General features: G+C 43.4%; 2 protein-coding genes and 1 pseudogene across 4 annotated transcripts in view; 2 read left to right on the top strand and 1 right to left on the bottom strand.

The window, feature by feature from the left end:
• LOC105434202 (uncharacterized) overlaps positions 1-26,237 on the top strand; it is an 86,556-nt gene that overhangs the window by 52,843 nt on the left and 7,476 nt on the right. Inside the window, exon 8 of one of the 3 annotated variants that reach the window (XM_089079915.1) lies at positions 6,648-7,087. The exons of the other annotated variants lie outside the window; for them this stretch is intronic. The gene's annotated coding sequence lies outside the window, so the exon portion shown is untranslated. Of the gene's footprint in view, positions 1-6,647; positions 7,088-26,237 lie in introns of those variants that run through there. 3 annotated transcript variants of the gene reach the window in all.
• Positions 478-24,312, bottom strand: LOC105434204 (uncharacterized). The gene is made up of 8 exons (XM_089079906.1): positions 23,983-24,312; positions 18,841-21,941; positions 18,203-18,433; positions 10,094-10,207; positions 9,814-9,900; positions 2,759-2,959; positions 2,424-2,609; positions 478-2,335 (listed from the first exon to the last, which is right to left on the bottom strand). Exons 2-8 carry the CDS (start codon positions 19,142-19,144, stop codon positions 1,608-1,610), a joined length of 1,851 nt encoding a protein of 616 aa, XP_088936032.1. The 5' UTR covers positions 19,145-21,941; positions 23,983-24,312; the 3' UTR covers positions 478-1,607.
• On the top strand, positions 4,370-8,263 carry LOC148935909 (uncharacterized; annotated as a pseudogene).

The following is a 26,237-nucleotide window of genomic DNA, read 5'->3' on the forward strand; positions in this document are numbered from 1 at the left end:
ATCGCGGCGAATTATTGAATCTGCTGCATCTCGTCCGACCGGATTAGGTTGCACGCGCGGATCGTTCGATACACGATTGCAATTTGTTCACTTTATCACGAAGCGCTGTAAGAACGCGCTATCGCGTGCGATGCATTTTTTAAGAAATAATGGAAGTAAAATCGTTGAAGAATACGCATTAACTTCAATTATTTCATGCATAACGTTTCAATTATCGCTCAAAGAATACCGAAAAAAATATATTGATTATTTTAAAATTAATTAGATTTTACATAAGGATAACAGCGATTGCAAATAATAATTCTATGATATATGTGTGATGTGTGTGCGCGCGCGCACACACACACACACACACACACACACACACACACACACACACACACACACATAATTAAGCATTGCTGCACTTACCAGCTCGATGAGCACGAGAGGTCCTTAACGAAACCTGCATTAATCATATGAGAGAGTAAATCAATATCATGGAACGAATGATATTACTTTATTTGATGACGTACTTAAACAATGAGTGATTTTGATTAAGGCCAGTAGTCACGCGTACATACAGCGTCGTCAAAACGACTCGTAGATTATGTAAACGATAATTACATAACGACACTCTTTCTATGGATATCGATATCTCTGCGTCTCTTAAAAATGACGTTGTCTCGTAAAAAAGAGACAATGGCTTGATAAAGAATGTGACTTGGCCAGGACCTTTTAATATGATGATATTTACAATAGGTAGGTTACTCGCGTAATTTCGCTTTTACCCGAAAAAATGTCATCTGCCACACGAGTATTTTTTTACGCATTCTTTCCTGAAGTCGACGGTATAACATTTCGGAGAACAGAAACAAAGTAACTTTGAAAAAAAAGAAACAAATAACAAATACATTCCAATTTGAGGAATTCGTTTTTCTACGTTAAGATATATCATGTTGCGCGCGCATCGATAGCGTACTCGTGTAGTCGATAAGACATTCAGGAAGTTTAAATATAATCGAGGAATGACGAGAGGGTAGTGTGCTGCTTAACGTTTACTTGGAACATTAAGTTGTATAATAATCGGACGTCATTGTATATATGTACATACTATATGCGAACGTAAACCCTGGTTAGTCCACGAGTCCATGACAGTTCTTAGACGATACCGCAACGGGCATACGAAGAGACACGTAATTTCGACAAAGAAGTTCGTCCGAGAGTTTTGATAATTATTTTCCAAGCAGACAATTACCGCGTTACATTGCGCGAGATGTTCGCGAGCATCCGCGGGTTTGTTTTCGTTTATCTCTCGACAACTTGACGACGATGATGATATATCGCTTAGCATTGCTAAACTACTCTATAACATCGTGCAAGCTCCCACTTTTAGTCTCGGATTATCGAGACTAAAAGATAATAATCAATATCTGCTGATTTCTCAGCAAAATGAAGTCTTCTTCTGTGAATAGAATATATGATAAAATTTATCTAGATCCATACTTAGATCGATTCGTACTTCTTCAACAATTAAATCCCCCCCGTCTTGATCATCGAATTCGTTCGAAAATCGTCGCGTTCGAAGGATTCTCGTACGTTGATTCCTCGAAGCAAACGTACTGGCTCTAATAAGGTCTCCACACTTGTCTAGGTTTGGGACTTCTCTCTCTTCGTGATCTGACGGTCTCTCTCTCAACGTCTATCCCGTCCTCCTTTCTTCGCGTCGTCAGATCCTGACCGACATTTTCCTTATCTTGACCCTTCTTCGTGCTAAGATCGACCGTGCCTTCTAGACGGATTTTTACAGTTAGGTCACCGCGGCGAACGATCTGATCCTGGTCGATCTGTAGATCCGAGTCGTTTAGATTCTCTATGCTCTGCCGTAAATGAATCGATGCTTCTTGGAAAGTAGCGTCTGTGGACGCCGCGTCCTCCAAGTCACTTCTGATCGGCGAGATTCTTGGGGAATCTTGCTCAGGTATAGACTCGTCGCTTCTAATGCGGTCTCTATTCAGATCTTGATCGTTCTTATCGTCAACCTCGATACTATCGTCCGGACTATCTAGTCCGGATCGACGTAAAGCGCCTTGATCGTCTCCCCTCCGCTCTTCGTCCTTCGTACTGCTCTCAGGACTGTCGCTGCTGCTTCTGAGCTTCCTGAGTTCCTCCAATCGGGCGTGATCTGGTCTCTGCAATCGCTGCTGAGCCATTCTCAAGGCCAAAGCGTGCCATTCCGGCTCCAGGATGTACTGTTGCGTGTGATACAGGGGGTTGTAGAGCCAGGAGGACTGCGGTAACAATGGCGCGAATATCGATCCGAAAATGGATCCTGTGGCACCCAGCAAATGAAGACCTGTGTTACAAACAAGAAATACGCAACGTCAAACTTAGCGGGTCACGTGTTCAAGAATCGAACTGGTTGGTTGGATGATCTTTTTTACCTTGAAAATGCGAGTGATGTCCAGACGGGCTGGGCGTCGTGGTGGTAGTGGTCGACTCGGCAGGAGGCGTTGGCGCCGTCACAGAAGCCGTCGTCAGCAAGCCCGGTCCGGGATTTCCAGGTGACGTTGTCGGCGTTACTTCTCTCACCGACACGCTGATGGGACCCAGGTCATTTCTCGAAGATTCTTACGGACACATCAATTTACATACTTATTAATCGTTTAATATCTCGCTCGAAGTAACGCCATTATTTAAATAACACGTTCTTTTTTCGTTTCATTCAAATTTCGTTGCTGCAGAATTTTTTTTTAATATGAGAATTTTGTGCCTTTACCAGTATTAGGTCCAGGTAGTCTCGGGGACCTCTGTTCGATAGCATGATGGAAGGGGTTGAAGGCCGATGCACCAACTGGCTGTGGATGTGTGTGCGGGTGGTGACCGGGGGGTGGTGGAAGACAGTGCGGTGGTAGAGATCCTCGGGGTAACCCACCCCATCCCTGGCCCGCTCCTTGCTCCAGACCCAGGTGTTGCAATCCTGTGCAATCAAAGAAATGCAGATTACACGTTTCCAAGAATTCTGTTTATTCAGCGTCTCCGCTGTCATCACGCTACAGTGATCTCTAGATCGTCTGGAAATATTTGCAATGGAAGAGATCTTTATTTTACATGTAATTTATATGCATCTACATATTAAAATATTGAGATATTCTGTTAATTATTTATGAGAAAAATTGCACGAAAGGAACAATTTTGCTTGCAAATTTAAAAATTTAGTCAGATACAGATTTGAATATAATTTTGTGAGTCCCTCAAAATTATTATGTACGACAAATTGATTGCTAGAAAATTGAAAACTTTATTATTGTGTTTAAATGTCCTACATAATAATTTTGATGGTTCAACAAAATTATTTTCAGATCTATATCTGGTCAAATCTTCAGATTTGCTAGCAAAAAAATCATTCTCTTCGTGTGACATTACAAAATGTGATAAAATTTTTCAGAAAAGACTAACGCAATGTAGCCGACAATACCTGAAAGTGACTGATACGATCGTTTTGTGACAAGACGTAAAATATTTCTGGGCATCACGGTAGTGTTGTATAATTTTTGGCAGGTAAACGGTGATCGACTGACAGTTGGAGTCGTAGAAACGCATCCCTTTGACATAGAGGCGGTTTTGACATGGATGGACAGTTAAATTTATCCAACAGAGAATGCAGAGACGATCGATCACCTTTTTTTCGATAATAGCCAATATCGCGTGGCCGCACAAGCATGTGTTTGAATGCAATTAAATTTATGACATCAAAAAGTTCGTTCAAGCGTGATTGGTTGGACAAACCAACTGACATAAGTCGCATCAGTGCTTTTGCTATATGTTTATATGTAAAACAATAAATTTTAAAACAACTAATTTTTTTATCATTTTTTTTAAATGTAAGATGTGCTTCTTCTCTAGGCACTATTCATTATCAAAAGATTACGAAAGAGAAGAAAAGTTTATTTGTTCGCTTTACATAATGCGTAAGCAATATAATGCGATTGATTTTCGATGAATCGCGGTGCAAGAAGAACGGTGCAAGAAGTAAGCACCGTGGTCATCAACGTGGTATCGGTTTTTCGAAAGACCTTGATCAATAACAGATTATGCCGTCATCTGTGCGGGGCAGTTTAAAAATTCCGTGAAGGCTGCCGCGAAGCCACCGTGCGCGACGGGGGTTGGAGTTCCGGCGGGGTGGCAAAACAGGGGAAACGTGCTTCGACGGAGCGGGGAGAATTGTCCGGTCACTGGCACGAGGGCGTGACCATCAAGACACGCAGATCGCCCCATTGGCTGCTCGTACGCTCCCACCAGTCGCGCCGCGACGGGTGGTGGGACGTGAAAAAGCTCGGTAGGGGCTGAAGGGGTGATTTTTAAGCTCTCTTTAAGCCGCGCGCGCTCGCCAGGGAGGACACCGCTATCTCGCGTCCTACCACACCGGCGTGGCACACTGAACGGACCAGCCGTGTGAGAGCTCGTAGCCCTCCTACTTTATGAGGGGGATTAAGAAAACGATAAGAGACGCGCGAAAGCACCGCTGCCACCGAGCTTACGAAGGCCAAAACGGACGGCTTCCGTTGGCAGGAGCATGAATAAGAACCGCTTCGGTAAGCTCTTCAGCACCCGGATTCTTAGATGACGGACGTACCGTGCGAATATTGTCCGATAACTGACAATTCGTCAGTTTTTCCTCAATCAAATTTAATTCATTGCTTTAAAGATAATTTTTTTTTTTTTATTAATTCTATCGATAAAATTTACATATAATTTGTATAAAGATTAAATCGTTTTGTCTATCTCGCAATAATAGAGAGAATTATTTGAGAATATAAATTTGATATTTAAAAAAAATATTTAGCAACGTCTCTTCATCTAAAACAATTTTGTCAAATTTGCATGTGAGACAGAAACGTTCGACATGGCATCCTTTTCAGAACGGGTATGTAACATATTTTCAATTTAATAAACCTCGAAAATGCCGTGCACCCCTCTTTCGACGGAACTCGCGTGCCGAGTTGGGTTCGGCTGGCGGGCGATAATTCCGAAAACAAATGAAGACTAATGAGGGGTGGGTCCCGGCGAGATCTGGGAAAGAGTGAGAGCGAGGGAGACAGAAATGCGGGAGACGCGAGGCTGAAAGGGTTCAAGGAGCCGCCGCTACCCTTTAAGGGGTGAGAAATGTTAAGCTTAAACGTTACGCCCTAGGGTTAGTTGCCTTTGCGTGTGCCTTCCATCGGGGGCTTTAAGGGATGATGTATTATCGAGCAGCGTGCTCAAAATGTGCTACGTACTTTGGTCGCGCCGTTCCCGAGATGCGGTAATGTGACGTCACGTGTAATATGAGCTTTTAAGCGTAGCTTTATATACGTTTCGCCGCCGAGCCGCCCGCGGGGTGAATTAAATTTGGTCACGTCGATTACATCGGCGCGACGCGAAATTTTGACTACACTTTTCACCCGCAATTATTATTACCATAATATCGTAGCGATTTCTTTAAATCTGAAGATAAATCGCATGGGTTATGTCTTTTATATATTGGACTAAGGTCTTTTATATATTGGACGTCTTAAAAATTTACATATTTGTTTGCAGCGATGAAACTTAAAGAGCGAACTTTGAAAATATTTGAAACCCATCACGCAGTTTGTAAATGAAGGGGAAAGTCCTTCAAGTACTTCGCCTTAAACCTCCTTGATCTCACCACCCTGAGATACATAATAAATTAATTCGCGTATTTTCCTGTCTGTCTTATCTATTCAAATCTATGCAAAACAGGCGTTAAAAACGCCCTTCTTGCTGCTAAGGCGTTAACCCTTGCGGAGCTTGATCTCTTCCTCTTTCTACAGTCTCTTCGTTTCCTCTCTGTTACTCTCTTCGACTCGCTCGTCGTTCCTCTTTCCGCCTTGCGTTCTATCCTCTAGCTACTGCTGGTTGGATGTCTTTGCACACCCACCCTTTGCGCCCGTTCTCATTATCGCGTCGCAGCAACCCCTAAAATGCCACCCTGGAAAGGTCCCTGGCACCGATCTAAGCTCCACGAGGAGATATTTCGAGAAAGGACGAGAAAATTGCTATCTCTCTCTCTCTTCTTCTTCTCTATCTTTATCCCGCTGCTGTGAGATTTTCTCTTTGAAGTCGAGAAAGAACGCAAAAATGACGGATCTTTTAAGAAATTGGCAATGCTTAGCGATGCATAAATTTTCATTTTTCATTTACTATTTATTATTAGTTCGATGATTACATAAATTTTAATAATAATAATAATAATAATATTATTATTATTTAATAATAATAATAATAATATTATTATTATTTAATAATAATAATAATTGTATTATTATCATTAATTGTGTAATAATTAATTTAACAAATGCGTTAGAAAATTATGTAATTTTATTAAATTGTTAGAGAGAAATTGACATAGGTAAAAATTAATTTTATCAAAATACCTATCAGATGTTAAGGGATAAATTCAGGATAAATTCCTATCAGTTAAAACTTTTTCGCACATAAATTTTTGTAATAACTATTACTTGATTGCGTTTGGCATAGTCAATATTAAGTTTAATAACAACATGTGATATCATAAATAGAACGTGGCTGAACGCGGAGAAAAACCGTGTTAAAGATAAATCGATTTCAAGACTATCGCAAGACGCTATCAGGTTTCTATCTTTTAGGCTCGGTGGATTTTCGTCGGTGATAGGAAAGGAGACGGGAGAGGAGACCGAGGCTACAGAGAGCGTCATTAGTTACCGTCGCTTCCAGAGAAAGGTCCCGGTCGCCGGACCTGATTAAAAGACGGAACACCCCGAGACGCCCTTGCAAGACGCACTGAGGGGGTGAAATGTGACGCGAATTTAAAGGATCCGCAGTGATTCGACACGGGGATGGACAGGAACAACCCTTAAAAAGGTTCCCTTTAAGGATCGCACGCCTGAAGGGTTGTCGTCGTGTTCAGCTTTTCGTATATGTGAGAAAGAACCCTTTAAACGCGTCGCATTGTAAATCAGGTACAATGCGTTTAAATTTGTGAGAGAAATATAATCTAACGATCGTAGCAGATTACATAAAACTCGTCGTGATTACATTAATCTAGTAAGATTTATAGTATTTTCACATTTTGCATTACATTTGGTAGTATTATTATTATAGTAGTACCGATATATTTGTATAAAATGGTTATTAATAACATATGGAACGTGAAAGAGATTCTTGCAACTTTTTCGATAGCAAATGATATGTTTGGCGAGAAGAGAGATCCGCTTTAAAGAAAGTCGCGAATTTACTGCAAAACGATCCAGAAACGAAGCGACAGTTTTAAACTGAGCGTTCCTAACAATCTCCCCCAAATGAGGTAAAGGCCACCTTATTGAAACAGGGGTCGCGATTTTTCCGGTTCTCTTCTCAACCTCTCTGCTATCCCGCCTCTCCCTCGTAGGCGGTTAATTGACACGGGAGAGCGGAAAGAGGAAGGGCAGATTGGGGCTGCACGAGCTGTTCTTGTTAACTCGAATCTTGGCACCTTGCGATTTTTCATCCCCTTAGCCAGACTGACAAAGACGACGGGCTCGGCCTCTCGGGACGCGCGCGATCGGGGTGTTCATGGACAATCTCAGTGATGATCAGATACGTGCGGTATCTGTCACCGAATACATTAATAGTAGTTTCTAGAGATCGCTTCTGAATGTATCGTTAAATTTTCAAAAATTATTATAGTAGAAGAATCGGGAAATATTTGTCCTTCAATTTTTCGGATATTAGACCTTAAAATTCTATCTTTAATAATTCAATAATTTGTTGCAAGTAATTTTGAATAAAAACAAAGAAGACAGATTGTGTTAAAAAGAGTTTTAAAAATCGTAAATGCTGCTTTTAGATGCAAAGATATATAATATTAAATTAATAATAAAATAAGTGACATGTAATATCGAGATTGATGGAAAAGATAAAATTAAAAAACGATATCGGAGATCGAAAGGAGGAAAAGACGCGTGGCCCGTCCGTCGGACCTCGGCGTTCTCACGAAGCCCTTAGGGAGCCCATAAAATTCGTCCCTGCTGTCGAGGTAGGCCCGAACGAAATTTAATAACATCCCCCTAGTTACACCTCAATGGGCACCTTAACAACCCTGCACGGACAGCCACTCGTCTCACGCCCTCGATAGTGCTCTTCCCTTTCTCCTTATCAACCCTCCTGGCGTAGATATCTAATAAACCACCTCTTGAACACCCTTACCTAGTCAGCGATACCCAGCGGCTGAGCAGTTTGGAAAGTTCGAAAGGTGCTCGACTGACCGACCCTCTGCTGGACTGGACGGAGGCGCAACCTGTGAGTCAACCGGTGAACTCCTAGCGAAAGGGTTGAAAAAACTCGCGAGCACATCACTCGAAATAAACCGATCGATATTCGTTGAGTGCCGTTTGCAGCCGTTTGTAGCCGAAACAATGTAGGTGACCCAATTGTGCGAATACAATTTATCCGGTGGCGTGCTAAAACCGTGCACCAATAATTCGCACTGTATCTCTAATGAATTTGCATTCTTATAAATATTGACAAAAAGCTCCAGATTGATTCCAACCGTAATTAAGCCGTTAAGAATTTTTATAAAACGCAATTTTTTTCTTCTTTTTTTTTTATATTTTATTAAAAAGCGATTGTAGTCTCTGAGAGATTTATTTAAAAAAAAAAAAAAATGTCGCTTGATTTCTGTGATTATTCAGCCTAAGGCTACCATCGGTGAAAAATCACGTTAGAACAATTCACGGACCGAATCGCGACGACAAGAAATGCAAAGAGAAGAAAAGTTAAAGCTTCGGCGTACTACCGGGCGCGGCAGTGGCTGATTCTTGATTGAGCAGACCGGGGTTGCGAGGGTTGGGCGGGAATAGCAGCGAGAAATCGACGGCAGGACTGCCATCCCGTAGTACGCCTCGGGGATAGGAGGGAGCGAAGCTCCGTTAAGCCGCTTATCATGCCGAAACAATACACTGTCGGTGCACCAGTATCAGTACCCGACCCTCACTGCTCCGGGCTAGTCCCATCAAAATTTGGAGCTTCGAACGAGTTTCAATGGAATTCGTGCCACCCGACTGTCCTGTCGAACCGGCCGGATACCTGAAAACTTTTTCGAAAACGTTGGCGACGGTGAAACGTTTAAACCATCGTTTATATTACAGCGAACGCATTATTGTCCCAAAGAAAGATGCTGTTTGATTACGCGCTAAAAACAGCCCCGAGCAATTTCGTGATTTATTTAATGAAATTTTTTGCATTTATCAAATATTTTTTGCAAATAGTACTGCAAATATCATAAAATTGTGATGTAAAAGTCGAAAAAAAAAAAAAAAAGAAGAGATTCAATTTGATCGTTTAAGTTGGAAAGGTATTTTATCGCGCCCGTAAGCCACTCGATGGCAAAGTTAACGGAGCCAAAGTTTATTCGCGACTTCTCCGGGTGAGCGGGAACTGAGCGGCTTCCTCGAAACGAAAAGGCAGAGTTCGCGCCTGGGGCTTAATCAGAGTCTTCTCCACTTAGAGGCCGGTGGCAAAACTCAATTTTGAGTCGGTGCCTGCCGACGCTCAATTTTGACACCCTTCGCAGCCACGAAGCTAGCGCGCGAGAGAAGAGGGCGTCGACCCTGGCCCGCCAAAGTTGCCGCAGTTGCTCTCCTCTCGGGAGGGGCACGGCACAGGGTTGTAAACTTAGTTATCTATCGACGGGGAGACGTGCCGAGAGGCTGAAGGTGAGCTCCTCACTGGAACCAGGTATCCGCGTAAATTTGCTGCGACGAAGACGCGACGGAAGCCGCGCGCGTGTCTTTGATTAGAAAGCACCCGACTTACCCGACAGTTTGAATCCCAACGGGTCCTGCGGGTGTCCGAAGGGGAATGGACGAGGTCCGAAGTGAAAGGGATGAAAAGCCTGGTGTCCTGCAACGTGGGATGAATTCATAAATCGTTTTCGTCGAGCGAGTCAAATCGCGACGGTTCGGGACTCATGAATTTTTCCGACAAAATAACATTTGCCTCGTTCGCTTCGTTAATCAACATTTGTAATTAACTTTGGTCATGGGTGAACTTTAATTAAAAAATTATTATCTTCAGTGGGTAAGGTCGTACTCACTTGTCTTCGAACGTGGTTCTCTTGGGCCGTCCACGGTCACCTTGATCGCCTTCGACAAGGTGGCCACCTGCGGCGGCGACGTCTGCAGCATGATGGTTAGAGTGAAGCTTTTCCCTAAAAACAACGAGAACGAAGGCAGATTAGGAGAGGACGAGAAAGAATTATCTCCCGGCGGTAAAAGGCGAGAGGCGAGATTTTCTCAATGGGACGATGCATATTCATATCTTGGCTCCGTTGCCAGATCACAAACCATAAAGACACGGTTGATCTCGCGCTCGTTGGTTCGTATAGACTTTATTATTCATATCCAATTCGCGGGTCACCAAGAGAGATATTTTCAGTACGTTCAACTTTATAAATTTGCACTCGCTTTACGTTTTTTTTTTTACCTTTTTTTAAATCAAATACTTTATTAAGAGCACATTAGGATATCGAAGTAAAGATATGTTTTACATAATAATAACTGCGACATTTTGTGCGCGTTAATCGAATTACGCTGACATTTAAATGGCTGCAACTATCGAAATTTCTTGGCGGATTTAATGCGTTGCTATCGTGAAGGATATGTGCTCGATGGCGTGCACGCGCGAAACGGCAATACGCGCGCGGTGCGCTCGCTGGAAACAAAACACAAATGTGCCGGAAGTAAGGGGTGAACGAGTGACGCCACCGCGTCGATGTTTGTTCCCGTATAGGCTGGAATATGTTAATGTTGTGCCGGCGCTAAACGCGACCCCCCCCCCCCCCAAAATACGCAGTCTACCATTACGCGCGTTTCGTCCTTTTGGTCCTTTTAGTAATATCCAATAGTTCGATAGATAGATCTTCCCTGCCGATTACATCGAAATTTTGAGACGATAACCTCATCTGATATGGTATCTTGCGATATTGTGATAATTATATTTTTTTGTGTTACGCGTATTATTACTTAAAAAAAAATATATATATTTAAGCATATAAGCGTGTTTTTTAATCTTTTATTAAACGACGGATTATTCTATCGAAGTTATATTATATTTACGCATTGATTGAGGCTACCATAGAAGTGAAATACAGCTTTTGATTTTTATAATCTAGATACCTCTCGCCCTATATTAATATATTTTTTTTTGCACCGTTACTGTTTTTCGTTCTCCAAGTTCGTCGATGACCTGAAACAATATTGGCAAACGCGCAGATGAAGCGCGACTCGTAACTGGCCGGGCCGTTTACTAAATTTCGATGTTTTCAGCACAAATATTTCAATCGATGACGCGCGCGCGTCGCACGGAATTCGTCACGCGTTCGACGCACCGGACCCGGTAATCGCGCGTACGCGAAATAAAACGCGGGGGCGGCCGGCCATCTCGTCGGCGTCGCATCGCGCGATCCCCCGAGCGAAGAAAATAGCAGCTCGCGACGAGCGGGGCAAAAAGTGCCGGGCAGCGGCAGAGCACGAGGCAAAGCGCGTTTACGCGCTTTTCCGTACGTCCGCGACAATAAAGTTATACAGCTTATAATGGCGTTGCCAAGTGCGGCCGGTATGTACATACACGCGGCGCGGTTGGGTAGTTTTATTTTATGGCGGCGCGGCCGGGCCCCCCCCCCCCTCCGCCCCGGTAAACGACCGCGTTTTTACGGTGAACCACGACATTTAACCGGCTTACCGCCCGTCGCCGGGCGAAATACCGGACTTTAACTTCGCTAAGGGTGTCGTGCCATTTCCAGCGCGCTCCCTTCCGCTCGCGTCGCGCGGTGATTGGCCGCTATTTTCGCGCCACATTGTTTCACAATGTCTATCCAAATAGTTTGGATTGATTTTACATTTTGCGCATATCGTTTATACTTCGTTCTATATCGAGGATATGGAATGGATTTTGTATTTCGCCTCTTTCGCCTCGTCGTTTCTCCGAAAAAAATTAATTTTCTGTATTTCTTCACGAGGTGCACGACGCGCACTCGAGTGAGATACCGTTTTTTTTCAATTCGTGAAAACGATATGTCGTGTCTCACGTGACGGACGTGACGAAAGATTTTGTTGGAGAAATTTCGCGGCTGAGAGCTAACGAGACCGAAGTTTATTGCCAACGTGGTGTCAGGCGCGAGAGAGCGGCGGCAACGCGAATCAGGGGTGATGGCAGGCATTTTGAGGGTGTTTATGAGGCATTATGTGTAACTCGCTGGAAGAACGATCCACCCTTCGGGGTTTACACCATTTCCCTCTCTTCTCCGACTTATCCGTATCTAGCGAGATTCTAATTCATCGGTTGTACACGAATAAGATACGATCACAGTGACCAATTGCACGTGAAAACGACTTTTTCATTCTTGGAAATTTTGTTGTAATCTGATTTCAACAAAACTGATTCCGATTTACGAGATTCGATTTATGAGATTTCGCGTATCGTCCAGCTTTTTTCACCCGCTTTCTTGTTTCTCGTTTTAAACGCTTCTTTACGCACCGAGGATTTTATCGTCAATGATAGTATCCTTTGTACTCGCAAACAAGTTTGAAAAAAATTACTAATCCACACGCGTCGTACGTCACTTTTATCCAACAAAATATTGCCTGGTCGCAGACGCGATTGAGAGGATCCATAAAGATTATGATGTCCGAGTGGGCTGTAGAATTTTTCGTCATACCGGACTTTTTCGGAAGATTACTGAAAGGATCGCATTTTTGCACGACAATGTATTCTATAATATTTCCCAAATACATATTTCAAAATTTGTGTCGAGGGGAAAGACGTAGGTATGGAAAATTAATTCTTGCATAAGAATCGTGCATATCGATCGTGATAGAGGCGCAGTTAGTTAGTTTGAAGTATTTACTTTCTCAAATTCTCCTCGCAATGATTTAGCAGGTCCAAATAACGGCTGAGAAATTAATTCGGGCGAGGTTGGCTCGCGTCCACTTACGCGACAAGAATTGTGCGAGAAGACACGAGAACGCTCACGTTCGCCCTAAGTTTACTCAGGGATCATGCAGTGTTAAAAACTCCCCTGTTTGCCGGCGAGGCGAGTGCGAGTGCGAGTGCGAGGGTTGCTCGGATCGTTATTTCCGAGTGTTTGTCGTGTTTTAAGATTCTGACGTTTTGACTACCCCGAATCACGGTAAACGAGGCCGAGCGTGTGTATCGCCGTGACATGTTTGAAAGGAAATTCTTCTTTTTTTTTTTTTATCTTTTTCACCTTCACACGCGCATCCGTCGCACAAAATCTTAAACGAACGCGTTGCGGCTCGACGAAAGATTGATAATAAATATTAATATTTTACATTTTCGATTTTTTTCACGATGCTGCATTAAACATAAAAAATAAAAATAAATTAATTATAGTAAGAAACGTCATTGTCACAGACGCGACGTTAATGTCGCGATGATTTTGGTTGAAATTTTGGTTTGGTATAAATTTTCGGGAGGATCAGATTCTCGCTGGCGATAATCGCAACGTCGAGCATAACGACTTTCAGATGCGACGGCGCGACTGGGCGAGTGGTCATTGAAGCGTTTGCAAAAGCCTGCCTTGCTGTTGGCGCGACGGAATGAGGAGCGAAAAATATCGAGAAAATAAAGTAGGGAAACGTGGAATTAATATATGTGAAAGAAACGGATATGTACGTACGCATGCGACCCATACTACAGACCAGAGCGGAAAATAATGTTTAATCGGTAGAAAATCTCGGCGCAGCCATCCGCCATAGAATCTCGCGCTTCTCGACCTCCCCCGCGCCCCTTGCAGTCCCTTCCGCGATCCCTTGACTTGACCGAGGGATGGATTTTTTAATTTTTAATTGGCAAAAAACGTCGCCGCGAGGTGGTCGCCGGATGAGATTTGCGAACCACTCTCGTGAATTTAACTGGCGTATTCGGAAATATCTTTAAAAGTATTTCTTCAGAAATTGCTCACACACACACACACACACACACACACACACACACACACACACACACACACACACACACACACACACACACACTCGTTGCTGGAAATTAATTTTTCTATTTCAAAAGTAACTTTTTTTTTTTTAAACATCAGTCTATTAATACTTGACGCGAATCTGAGAGATTGGAAACTATAATCATCAATCATCGTTTACCATTTCAAAAAATTTCCATTCGATTATTCGGCAGATTTTTTTTTTAGATGAGCGTTACCGTAATGAAGTGTCTGTGGCTCGTTATAATTCGGAGAATTAACAAATCGAGGGGAAGTTTTTAGTGGATCGGACGCGCTTCAAAGCAAAGTATCGCCGATGCGGGGGCAAGCGATTGCAACAGCTGTTCGGTCGACCAGAGCAGAGAGCCGCTATTTTAAAAGGTCGATGAAAACGAACGTCGACCCTTCTCAACGACGACGACGGACCTTTACGACTTATTAAATCATTTTCGTTCCGTACAGAACAACTCCTCCTGACAGCTTCTTTGAATAATTTCTCGTTAGATTTATTACGAAGAAATCTTGTTGCAGTTTTACCCAAAAAAACAGAAATCGTTATCATTTTAACCGGTTTGGGAAGATGTTATCTCGTTCGAGGAAAGAAACGTGGACGTAATTTATATATGGCAATTTGGAGGCAAGCTTCTACAGCGCGCTGGCATTGACTAAAGTGTCGATATTCGAATCGTGCGTTTTTCTTTCGAATCTCTCGTAAAGGAGATATCGAAGATTCGGATCTACGCTCGCGACAGCGGCGAGCTCTCGCACACCCTGTGTGTTGCGTACAACGCTTGCCATGCGGCGGCGATCTAAAACGAGTCCTCCTTCCACGAGAAGGGAGAAAAAGAGAGAAAAAGAGCGAGAGAGGCGGAGGCGGCTCTACGGGCGAGACGGGGATCCATTGCGCCAGGACATCGGTCAGGATCTGGCTGTCGATAGTCGGAGCTTTCCCTCGGATTCTCGCGCTCTCTTCCTGCCTATACCTCGGCCGGACCGTCATAAAACACAGGTAACTCCGGTATTTATGCCCGTCGTTTTTACGCCCGTCGCCACCCTCCCCCGTCGCGCCGCGCCGCACCGCGCCGCGTCCGCGTTTCTCTCCGCTCATCCGCGCCCCAACACCAACGCAGATCGCAGAGAAACACGTATATATGTATATATATATATGTATATATATATATATATATACACACACACACACACACACACACACACACACACACATAGATATATATATATATATACATAGCTGCGTCTCCGTACGGCCCGTGACTCCTAGCAGTCGGAGGTTGACGCTAATCCCTGTCGGGAGCGAAAGGGGTGGCCGAGTGATATACGCCCCTGCGCCGGTATGATAATATTCCGCCGCCACCCCCGTAACCCCTGACCGTAGTCGTTACACTCGCTAGCCGCACACATCGTGCTAGAAGAGGTCCCCTCTTTTAGGTCAGCGCGTAAGACCGAATGAAAGCGATTACAGTCGATTAAAAAGAGTCGGCATGTGAGTCGGACGAGTCGGGAGAAAAAAAAAACTTTGCCGACTTTACGCATTCAAGTTTTTCTCGCGTTCGACCTCATCCGCGTGTTCATTTCGCGACAAAAATGAGGATTTTTCGGGAAACAATCGACAATAGACATCTCGAGACATCTGCGAGAGCAGCCAAGCAGATTGTATTTTGTCATCTTTCTACAAACAATGATTTTCACGTAGACTTGTACATTTTTAGCGATCATCGATAAATCTGAAAAATACTATTCCGCGCAAGCGGAGTTCTATGGTTTTTAAATTTCGTGCAGCCTGCCCTTTTCGACAGATACGCCGGCCAATTTTGCGTACAAAAAACGGTACAGGAGAGCGCCTAGCCTCCGTCTTCTTCGCACGCAGTGCGTGGATCTCTACCCCCCCCCCCCCCGCTACCCCATCAACGTCGTCACGCATTTCGACCACGATCAATTCTCCTCCGTCCGCATTCGCAATATTAAATTGGCCTGCCAAAGCCCGCCGGCGAGAGCATGAGACAAATATTTGCAGCCGAAAAAGTCGGTAGCGCGCGAGCACGGGATGCGTGCAAAACAACGGGGGCAAAAAAGCGAGTGAAACGCGTGAGGAATCTGTATATAAAATGCACTCCGGGTGCTCCTCGCCTCGCTGCGGTATTATGCAGCGATATGCGCGACGTGACTCGCGCTAACAAACATCATAAATTTTCGATTTATTCAACGGGATCTGTTTGTCCTTTCTTTCGCTGATAATAACGTTCACCTGTCCCTACAGCTACGGTCTCTTTGCGCGAGGCGCGCGTTTTATATTTTCTTCTATTTTTTTCTTTTTTTCCCCTCCCCTCCACTCCCCCCCCGTTCTTTTTCAGATCTTTCTCCCTCTCTGCCAGGCCGTATCTGTCGCACGCGCCCGTTGTTTCTCCCGTATCCCGTATTTGAACATTTGAAACCGTACCGCGATGGATGGACAGGATTCAAGCTAATCTCGGAACGCGTCCGAAATTCGTCGGCGGTGCGTCAGATACGGTGCGGAAAAGGAAAAATCCGGCCGATTCGGCCGAATCGTGATGCCGCGCGCGGAACGATCTTGCATCACTCTCATATAGGGAATCTAAAGGCAAATCGTTGCATACCGGCGGTAGTTAGGGGCTGCCCGTAATACAGTAATGAGGGCTTACTGCCATGGAAACCAAAGCCGCTTACAGCCAACCACTCTACCTCCATCTACCCCCCTTCGCCCTCCTCCCCCGCGCTTCCCGTCCCTCTCGCTCGCGCTTCGCCGTTCCCCATCCCACAATTTCCTATATATCCGCGATATCTTCATTCGCTAAAAAATTCTGAAAATCGTTTCCCGGGTCTATTGTTCCGTGATGAGTATCTTGGATCTCTTCATTTTTGGAGTGGAAAAGGCCAATGTGCGATGCGACCGACGCAGCATTGTAAACGCCATTTGAATGACGCTTCGAGCTTAATACGGCTCGCAAATCAAATGTCGATACCCAGAAAAAGACAGTGAGAACAAATTGTAACGATAATTTATAACCGTATGTTTATCGGGATAGGAATAAAACGCCGAAATGAGCCGATCGGATCCGCGGGAAGAAGAAGAAGAAAAAGAAGAAGAAGACTGGAGGACCTACCGTTTAGGGTCTACCGTCGGAGAAAAGTAGCGCGGAAGTTGTCGATGTCGCGAACCCCGCAATTTCCTTTTCCAATTTGCCATAAACAAGTCGACCACCCCCTCGTTAACCGGGTACGCTCGTGACTGCTCTCTCGAAAGTTCGACGTCGTCGGGAAAAAGACGGGAAAAGGGAGAGCGACGGGAGAAGGCGGACGGAAGAGAACAGTGGTGCAACTCGGTCGAATTAAAGGAATTAAAGGACGCCTCGTTATTCGTATCTTCCGATTCCCTACCTCGACCTCTACACGTGGAAAAGGGAGAGACGATAGAGAGAAAAAAAAAAGGAAAGTTGAAAAGTTTGCTCTTTTCCCGCTGCGATCTAGATCCTCTCTTGTACCGCTTCTTCCCACCCTCTCTCCCTCCTCCTTTGCTACTTCGGCTCCTCTTCAAGGAGCGAACGTTTGCATTAACCATCCGTAATGGCTGCGATTATTAGGGAGCATTATTCAGAGACTGCGGACCCCAATTTTTTTCCCCTTACCGCCCTGCGCGCCGCCTCCTTCGAGGACGAAAGGAACGTTGAATTATTGAAACGCGGAGTCGGGAATTAAAAAAAATCTCCGCGCGCGCTGTCTTACTTCGACGTGGCGTAGCGTGGATAGCAGTCGTGAGGAGATACCGGGTCACGATATTTGTCGCGTGAATTAAAAATGAGGACGGAACGAGGGACCAGGTGGTGGCCCGTGCTTGGCTTTCGACGCGGGAAAAACGAGGCCATCAGTCGGGGCACCACCTTAATGTAGAGAAGCCTGAATGATTTAAGACGCCGCGTCGGGAGAAGGCGAACCAGAAGAAAAACCGATCAAGTTTTCGACGTCAGTCAGCGAGAGAATTATTTTTGTAAAGCAAATATGCAGAGATATCAATTGTGAGGAAGGAGAAATGATGTTTACTTTTAAGCGCTTTGTCGCATCAATATTTAAAGAAATATCGTAATTATATAAATTAGGAATTATTGTCATAATTATTATTTAAATTATAAAGGAATGTAATGATATAATATTACTTACCTCTACCACTTCGACCGACGAACCTAAGATCATTGAATTTGGCGACTTGGTTTTTCATTAGGGCAGTAGAATTTCGTAGTTCCGCGCAACAATTCTCATCGTTTCCGGCCCGGACAGTTACGAGGGTACCGTCTCCGACTTCGCCGAGGGCTACTACCTTGAAGGCTACCGGAAGAGTCTTGTTTGACCTCCAATGTGATGGCAATACCGTGCACACGACATGTGGACAACCTTATATCAACATAAACAAGTCATAGTTTTATTTGAATTGACAAATCTATATTTATTAAATCAATTCTGAATCAAATTATTATTATACAATATATACAACATCGTCCAATCTATATTTCAGATATATATAATTAGAAAATAATTTTCCAAGATTTAAGATTATATTTAAAAAGAGAAATCGAAAAGGTTTTTTTCATATAATAATTTTCTGAAATAAAAAGTGAAGCTATATTTCTAAAATTTCTGTTCAATTTACTCAATGTATTCAACTTCATTTTTTTTTGCTTCTTTAGTCTACCGTATTACGATAAAAATATGACAGAGTGAATAAAAAAAAAAAAAAAAAAAAAAAACACCGTAAAATATAGTAAAATTATTTGTACATTACATAAATATTACATTTTTACCTGTTCGAATAAGTTCCCCGGGATGTTCGGCGAGAAGCCCGTCCAGTGTCCTCTCGGCAAGTAAATCAGCGGTGAGAGCGTAATCGGGAAGATGATTTCCGCCGGCGGAACCTTGAGGAGGGACCTCGTTGGCCAAGTGCATTCTTCTCCTCGACGACGAGGCCCGAGTCCTCCGTAATCTGGGCCCGCCGATTTGGCTCACTGCTGGATGCGCCTGATGACTGCCACGCGCTGACCTAGGATCAGAATAGTCTAGGCCGGGAGGCCGATCCTCAGGTCGAACATCTCGCGAAGGATTCGTCATGAGAACGATATCATTGGTTCTCTCGTTCGAGACGTCACCTTTCCCTGTGTGCTTCCCGAATAGGTTGGGCTGCTCAATTGTTTACGCCTTATCCTTGCCGAATTCTAATGTTGTACAATTGTGATCTACACAGGCGAGGAGAAGAGATCGAACCTTGTGATCTAATTTCGATATGATACTTGGTCCTTTGATGATACGTCTGCGTTTGTGATATTACTTTGTTAAGTAGTTACAATCTCTTATTCCGCAAACCTCGAAGTCTCGTCGTTAGAATTGATTGCTATGTTCGACCGGTCAGTATACCAAGTCCACTCGGCAACAATCTAAGAACCTTGCAAGCACAAGTTTCGGTTTTACTAATGGCGAGGAACGCATTACGAACGTACGTCGAATATCTTCTCCCAGCGAGAATTGGATTTGTTTTCTTCGAGAGGCACGCGCGACTCCTCGCACGGCTTCCTCGGCTGCCCCTGGCGGGCCCTGGGTTCTTTGATCCTTATTTCATTATTCTGCCGCGGGACGGGAAAGGAAAAGCATCCGTTTGCAAATTCTTCCTCGTCTCGATTGCTAACTCGCGGAGAAAATTCGTTTTATTGGAATCGTCGGCAATCTCGGCGACCCTTGTTTCTACGTATTTCTCGATTCTTTGATCGAGAGCCTTCTGCCTACCGACCGTCTTATCGAAGACGCACTCGCGGTTGCTTAAAACACTGCTTAAATCCGCTTGTCGAATCGGAAATCAACAGACGTAGATTCATAGAGACGTTCTTCTTATTATTAGGTTAAGTTAGGTGTCTAAAGCACTGCTTCGCACTGGTGGTCCTCATGATTAATGGCGTTACGTTTGTGCACTTTTTTTTTTCTCTGCGTGTTTTCACTAAAATTACATCGGGAGATATAACCATGAGCCAGGACGCCTTTTTCGAATCAAACCATATGTTCCGCGTGCGTGGCGCTCACCGCGCGAAGTTTCGCCGAACTTTGGCGAGAGCCGCGCGCGAGAGCCGCGGCGTCCGTCACGTGTATCTCTCTCGCTGATCGAAATCTTGATCAATCACGAAAATATATTATTTATACATACGAAATAAAATGATTTAAAATTTGTTTAAAACACTGAGATTGAGATTTGCAACTTGCAGCAACGATTGAGGCGACGATCACGATTCGCGGTTATATTTTTATATTCCGCGCACACTGACACTGATTCTGAAATTTTTCTGCTTCGAGGATCGCAAGATGTCCCAAATGTCCCCTTCGCCGTCAGAGTCAGTCGCCGTCAGTCGGCGATGGTGATTCTTCACCTGGCCGTTGCTTCGGCGGGTGGCAGGACAGCTTCTACTCGGAGGAAGTAGGATAGGGTGTTTAACTCGCGCGGTCTCGTTTCGGTTCGGCGGTGGAAGATGGCGGCTTCTGCGGTGGAGCCGCGCGGTGTGGTTGCGGTGTATTTTTGAGGCTGCCGCCCCCAGCCACCACCGAGACCACCCTGGGTAACCCTCCTCGTCCCCTCTTTTCGTCGCCCCCGCAGCCCGCCGCGCGTCTCTTCCACGCCGCCGCCACCGTCGCCTGCCCCCACGGTACCCGGCTGGTGGGGGATTGGTTTTTCCAAGCGGTGGGGAAAAATCTCGCTGCCTCTCTCTCTCTCTCTCTCTCTCTCTCTCTCTCTCTCTCTCTCTCTCTCAGATTCCCTTTTTCTCTCTCTTTGTCCCTTCGCCGCTGCGCGCACAACCTCCCACAGGACCACCGCCGCGTATTCCTGACGATACTCCCGCCGATGACGACTCGCGGACTACACAAACCTCACGCTGTCTTCCGGACTCCGTCGTCGTTGCGCCGGACGACGGGGGATCCGTGGGATGTTCAGGGGGAGATGAGCTTCCAGAGATGAATCTCGGCGTCGCGTCTCGCCGCACGGCATGATTGCGGTACGAGATTGACACCCTAGTCGAACGATGATTTTAACCATACACGGTCTTGAGTCTTGAGTTGCTATGTGCAGACAGGTGCGTCTTGCGGAATGCAGATTCAAGCACGATGCACGATGGCGTTACGTAACAAATTATCTTTCGTTTTCGAATATTCAACAACAACAATAACATTCGTGAAAAATATTTTTCTCGTTTGTGAAATCTCACGATCTCTTTATTATATGATAATTTTATCTTGTATTTCTAAAGCATTATAAACACACACTTTAAACACTGTTAGTATTTCACTTTTAGTTTCACTATTTAAATTTTTTTAATTATTCACAAATTACATATTCCATCACTTGATGACGCGTAATGATCACCAAATGACCAATCAATAAAACTTTCATCTGATGTTAACTGTCGCAATAACATTTGCGACAAAAAAAATTATATCTTCTTTCCTTTCGATCTCTTTGTCAACGCAATTTGTTTATGCAACGTTTGCAGATATGAAATAAAAGTTATTAATTAATTTTGCTTATATGTAGATCTATTTGTCAAAAGTGGAAAATATTTTTGATTGTTCTTCCGAACGATATCTTGTCTGTCGGACGGCTTTTTGCTCTTCTCGGTTGATTTCTTCCTGCTTCCGTCATTCAACGACCACCCCGCGCGAGACTGCGAAACGACACTGGGAAGAAAGGGAAAACAAAGACGGCAGAAAGGCCCCTTGTGTAGTTGCGTTTAGCACCGAGGAATACGGGGGTTGCGCGATGCTTGGGGGTTCTCGGAGAGTGCGGGCGAAGGAACAGAGTCAAAACGAAGACAAATGCCGCCGGTCAGAGTGCGAGAAAGAGAGGAACGTTGTAACGCACAAGTAGTCATCCCTAGATTTAGCGGACCAAATAAAGAAATAAAGCACAAGTTATTGTAAAACGTATCCCCTGCGTATCACGTAAATTTTTGTACGTAACATAATACAGTTTCGACTTGATATGTCGAAGAATATGAACGGAATGCAAATATTGTCTTTTCGAAAATTTTAATAAATAAATTTTAATTTTCGTAACAGAGATCATACGTATTTAATCAATTTATCATCAATTCCTTATTCTTATATTACGAAAGCAATTTCGTCATATAAAAGGTGGCTGATCGAGTTTGAGGGACGGATTGTAGATTATCAAATAAAATGGAACGCGACGCGGGAATTGTAACACGTCACTCTTTCGAGAGACAACACGAGACTATCGATCATGACGTATCTGTACCAAGCCGTACGAGAGTACCCCTAAACGAGACGAGCCCCCTATATAATCCTACGCCCCTACGAGGAACAATGCGACGCTTCCACGTCCCTAAATGCAGACCTTCCGAGATGCATTTCGTCATGCGTAGGTTCTTTCACCGTGCAATGATGTCCCCTGCTTTCAATTACATTTGCCAGTATCCTAGACCCTGGCATTTGTATTTTATTATTTCGTGAACGATATAGCTAAAAGCAAAAGATTTTTTTATTCAAATGTAAATATAATTTTAAATCAAGTATAAAAATAAATTTTATTTAGATTATTTCGACTATATGCAAAAAAAAGTTGTAAAGAAAATATGAAGAAAAGTACTGTATTTATTATACTAATTATCGATAGTAATATTTTTAAGTACAAAATTAAAAGTTAATTGCAGTTGTGATTATTGCACTTTTAAATATGTATTATGTATTGTCAAATAAAAGGAGATGTTAGAGAGGAGAAATAGCTTTACCTCTCGAGGATATAAAAAAAATGTTAGAAAATTGCGTGACATTATGTTTAAATTTTTGTCTCGTAGGGTAGAGAAAATGAAATAGGGTGAGAATGTAGTGAGAGAGAATGTGATTGGTAGACCAAGGAAACACTAAGGAAACGATTTAATCGTTGATGCATAAAAAGTGTTAAAAGATCGATAAACATGTGATATTAGATACTGCAAATTTCACATATAATCTGAAAATTGTAATATACATAGCGAAAAAAAAAAAATTATTCAGGCATGCCGCAATATTAAATTGCTTTTAAAAAACACGGCTTTTTGCTGTTTATTCAATAAAAGAAAGGATTATTGAAAAATATTAGATTATTTTATAGCTTTTATATCTTTGATGATGATAAAATTGTTATGAACTGTTATGTCTTTATATTAAAAAAAATATACATGGTATTATATCTATTTTATTTTATATGCGCCTAAAATCTAATAGTCTCCCAATATCTGTTGACGAGCATTGTAATCATACGATGTGAACAGCAACAAAATAAAAACTCAATAACTTCACTACCACGCGCAGCCAAAACGATTGGTTTCTGTTTGCGTTTCGGCTATTTTTTTTCGCCGATGTCCTTTCGACGGTAACGATATTCTATAACCCGCATACGACACGGTTCACATAATCGGTGAATCGATGAATGCACAACGATTATCGACGCACTTTTCCGTTCAAATTAATTGGACCAATTATCGATGCCGAACAATTATCTGCTGGCGACCAATTAGATCGGCAGGATTTGTCGATGACGTGTTACCTAGCAAGGAATAATTGGAGCTTATATATTGTAAAAAAAAAAAAAAAAAAGAGAGAATCAGTGAAAAAGTTACGTTAATAGATAATCGGTTTAACCAAAATTCGCGAGATGATTTCGACGGGCGATTGTTAGTTTAAAAGAAAAAAAAATGTTTTGCAGAACAATTTAAGTGTCATATTTTAATAATAATTTAAACTTATATTCGATAACGTATTTTTCAAAACCACTATTATCTTTATTTTTAGTTTCCAATGTTCCAATGGTGTGATTTGAAAATTATTAAAAATTATAAAATATATAAATTGCAACGGAATGATATCGTTGGCGTGAAAGGTATGTCAAGTACTAAAATACTTTTCTCACATACACAAAATTTCTTCTTCCTTTCTGGATAAATTATCACCTGCCCACTGCACACTGATACTTAATCAAGGTCACTGATTGATTCGTTCGCAAGAAACTGCAAACTTCTATGAGTTTGATCAGTTCATTCCCGGTTTTCCGCTCGTATTCACTCCAATATTCACTCATTTACCGGCCTGAAAGAACCGTAGTCACGATCTCGCCCGCTGGCGCGCAAAACTTTGATTTTCGCGGGCGCGAAAAAAAAGGTAGATCGACGAGAGGGCGATAAAGCGGCGATAGCGTGGCGACGTAACGCGGCGAGAGGGAGGAGGGGGGGAGGGGGGGTACGGATAGCGCGCGGGTACGCCCGCGTTGTAGAGCGGAGGTAATCACACACGGTTAGCACATGTTACCCGGGGGGCAATTCTCGAAAAAGGCCGCGGGTCGTTCCGGACGACGTCTTGCGAGGGGCGAAGGGGCGCGGGGGAGATCTTGGGGGCCCTCCACGATCAGGGGCTCGAGGGGGATCGGAGGGGGTGTCGGAGACGATAGAGGCGGCGCCGGAGGCGGGCCGCAGTTTTTCAGGAGTTTGCGCATGCGGGTACTTTTATTCCCCACCAGAGCGTCACCGCCGCCTTGGCGTTCTTAGAAGCTTCTTAGGGTGAGTTTTGTCCCCTGCGAGGCGCACTCCACCTACCTACCTACTCACACCGCCGCACGGTTGTCGCGGAGGAGTCGGCGGATGCCTCGGCTCGTCTGACTCAAAAGGGTTGTGTCTACCAGCCGTGGTGCTTGTGGCCTTTGCAACAAATTTTGAATAGCTTTATAGGCATTTTTCAAGACTGCATTTCTCGTCGTAGCTTTAAAAAAATAAACATATATGACTAGAATCGAATAAGTTAAATTCTTTGATGATATATGATTCATATATAGAACTGTCGTGGTTATAATTTTCTTGTCCAGAGGCGATAGATTTTCTATTTGCAAACGATACGAGGTTCCTAAGTCTGCCTAATGGGGGTAACGAGATTATTGAGAGAAACCAAGTAGGAGTAGCGTTAAGGAGTTCTCGGTCTGGAGGTAGCTAAAATCGGATTAGCAATGAAACGAGTAATCGGTACTGGAGGGTTTCTCATCAATCTTTTACACTGTCGGACATTGTGTTTTTATCAAGGGGGGGGTTCTATCAAGACGATAAAACATTTGACAAAAATAACCCTTTAAATAAATTGCTTTGATCGCTATAAAATTGCGATAAAATAACATATTATATAAAATAGTATATTTTTAGAAAGTTTCTCGAACTTTATAAAAGAGTGATATTATGATATTACCAAATTATGATATTAATGATGTGATGCCAAATTTGAATTTGCAGAGAATAGCGATTTTTAATTATCGTTTTTAACTCATCGTGTCCTACTTTCGCTGTAAGCTACACCTTATATTTGTATAGAAGAGTTACAGAAAGGATCAGAAAGGAATACAGTCAAAGTCTTCCTTGAAAAATTCTTTCGAACAAAGATTCTCGAAGAATTTATTTCACGGAAGGAATCCTTTCGGGTCAGTCGCGTCGTGATTTAATTCTCGCGCGTTTCTGTAGGCATCAGCTGTCTGCATCGAGAGGAAAATTGGCGAAGCAGGAGTCCGCGGGGTGCGAGAAATCGGCTTCTTAAGCAAGGGTAGCAACGCGACAAGCATTTGGCGAATGGTGAAAGCCGAGAGACAGAGAGAATGAGAGAGAGGAGGAGGAGAGGAGGAGAAAGAGAGAGAGAAAAAAGGGAACACGGCAGGAGCTCCGTAACGGAGAAAATAAGAAAGCAAATTACCTAGCAGTCACCTACCCTCGGGGTGAGGTGTCGATATGACATGTAGGGTGAGAGGGAGGGGGACCCACTGGTGGCAACCCCTGGGGTTTATTACAAGGGTGGAATCAAATACACCGGGTGTCAAAAAATGAAATGCCACCCTACTGCGTTCCTTGCCGACCCCCTTTTCGATAGGTAGGGTGAGATCATGGTGAGTTACGGAAGAGAGAAAAAGAAGATCCGTAATAGGGTGAAACCGCTGCTCTTCGCGGATAAAAGATCGCAGATCGTTTCTTCCTTCGATGTCCAATGTCAGATATTTAATTAGATATTAAGCAAGAGATCTTTTTCTATATTTTGTTTTTGCATCATAAGATATATGTTTATATTATTCTATTTAAATATATGGGAATTTGGATTTTTTTATTTTTATTTCCTACTTAAATTTCGCTTAGAAAACTTTTTATAA

Source organism: Pogonomyrmex barbatus, unplaced genomic scaffold (genome assembly GCF_055798465.1).
Source record: "Pogonomyrmex barbatus isolate J1 unplaced genomic scaffold, ASM5579846v1 scaffold3, whole genome shotgun sequence".
NCBI lineage: Eukaryota > Metazoa > Arthropoda > Insecta > Hymenoptera > Formicidae > Pogonomyrmex > Pogonomyrmex barbatus.

Excerpts from the sequence above, each read along its gene's own strand:
- LOC105434204 (XM_089079906.1), bottom strand. The coding sequence starts at position 19,144 with ATGACGAATCCTTCGCGAGATGTTCGACCTGAGGATCGGCCTCCCGGC. Across the intron at positions 2,960-9,813 it reads GTTGGGATTCAAACTGTCGG|GATTGCAACACCTGGGTCTG; the intron begins GTAAGTCGGGTG and ends TTGATTGCACAG. Across the intron at positions 2,336-2,423 it reads ACATCACTCGCATTTTCAAG|GTCTTCATTTGCTGGGTGCC; the intron begins GTAAAAAAGATC and ends TTTGTAACACAG.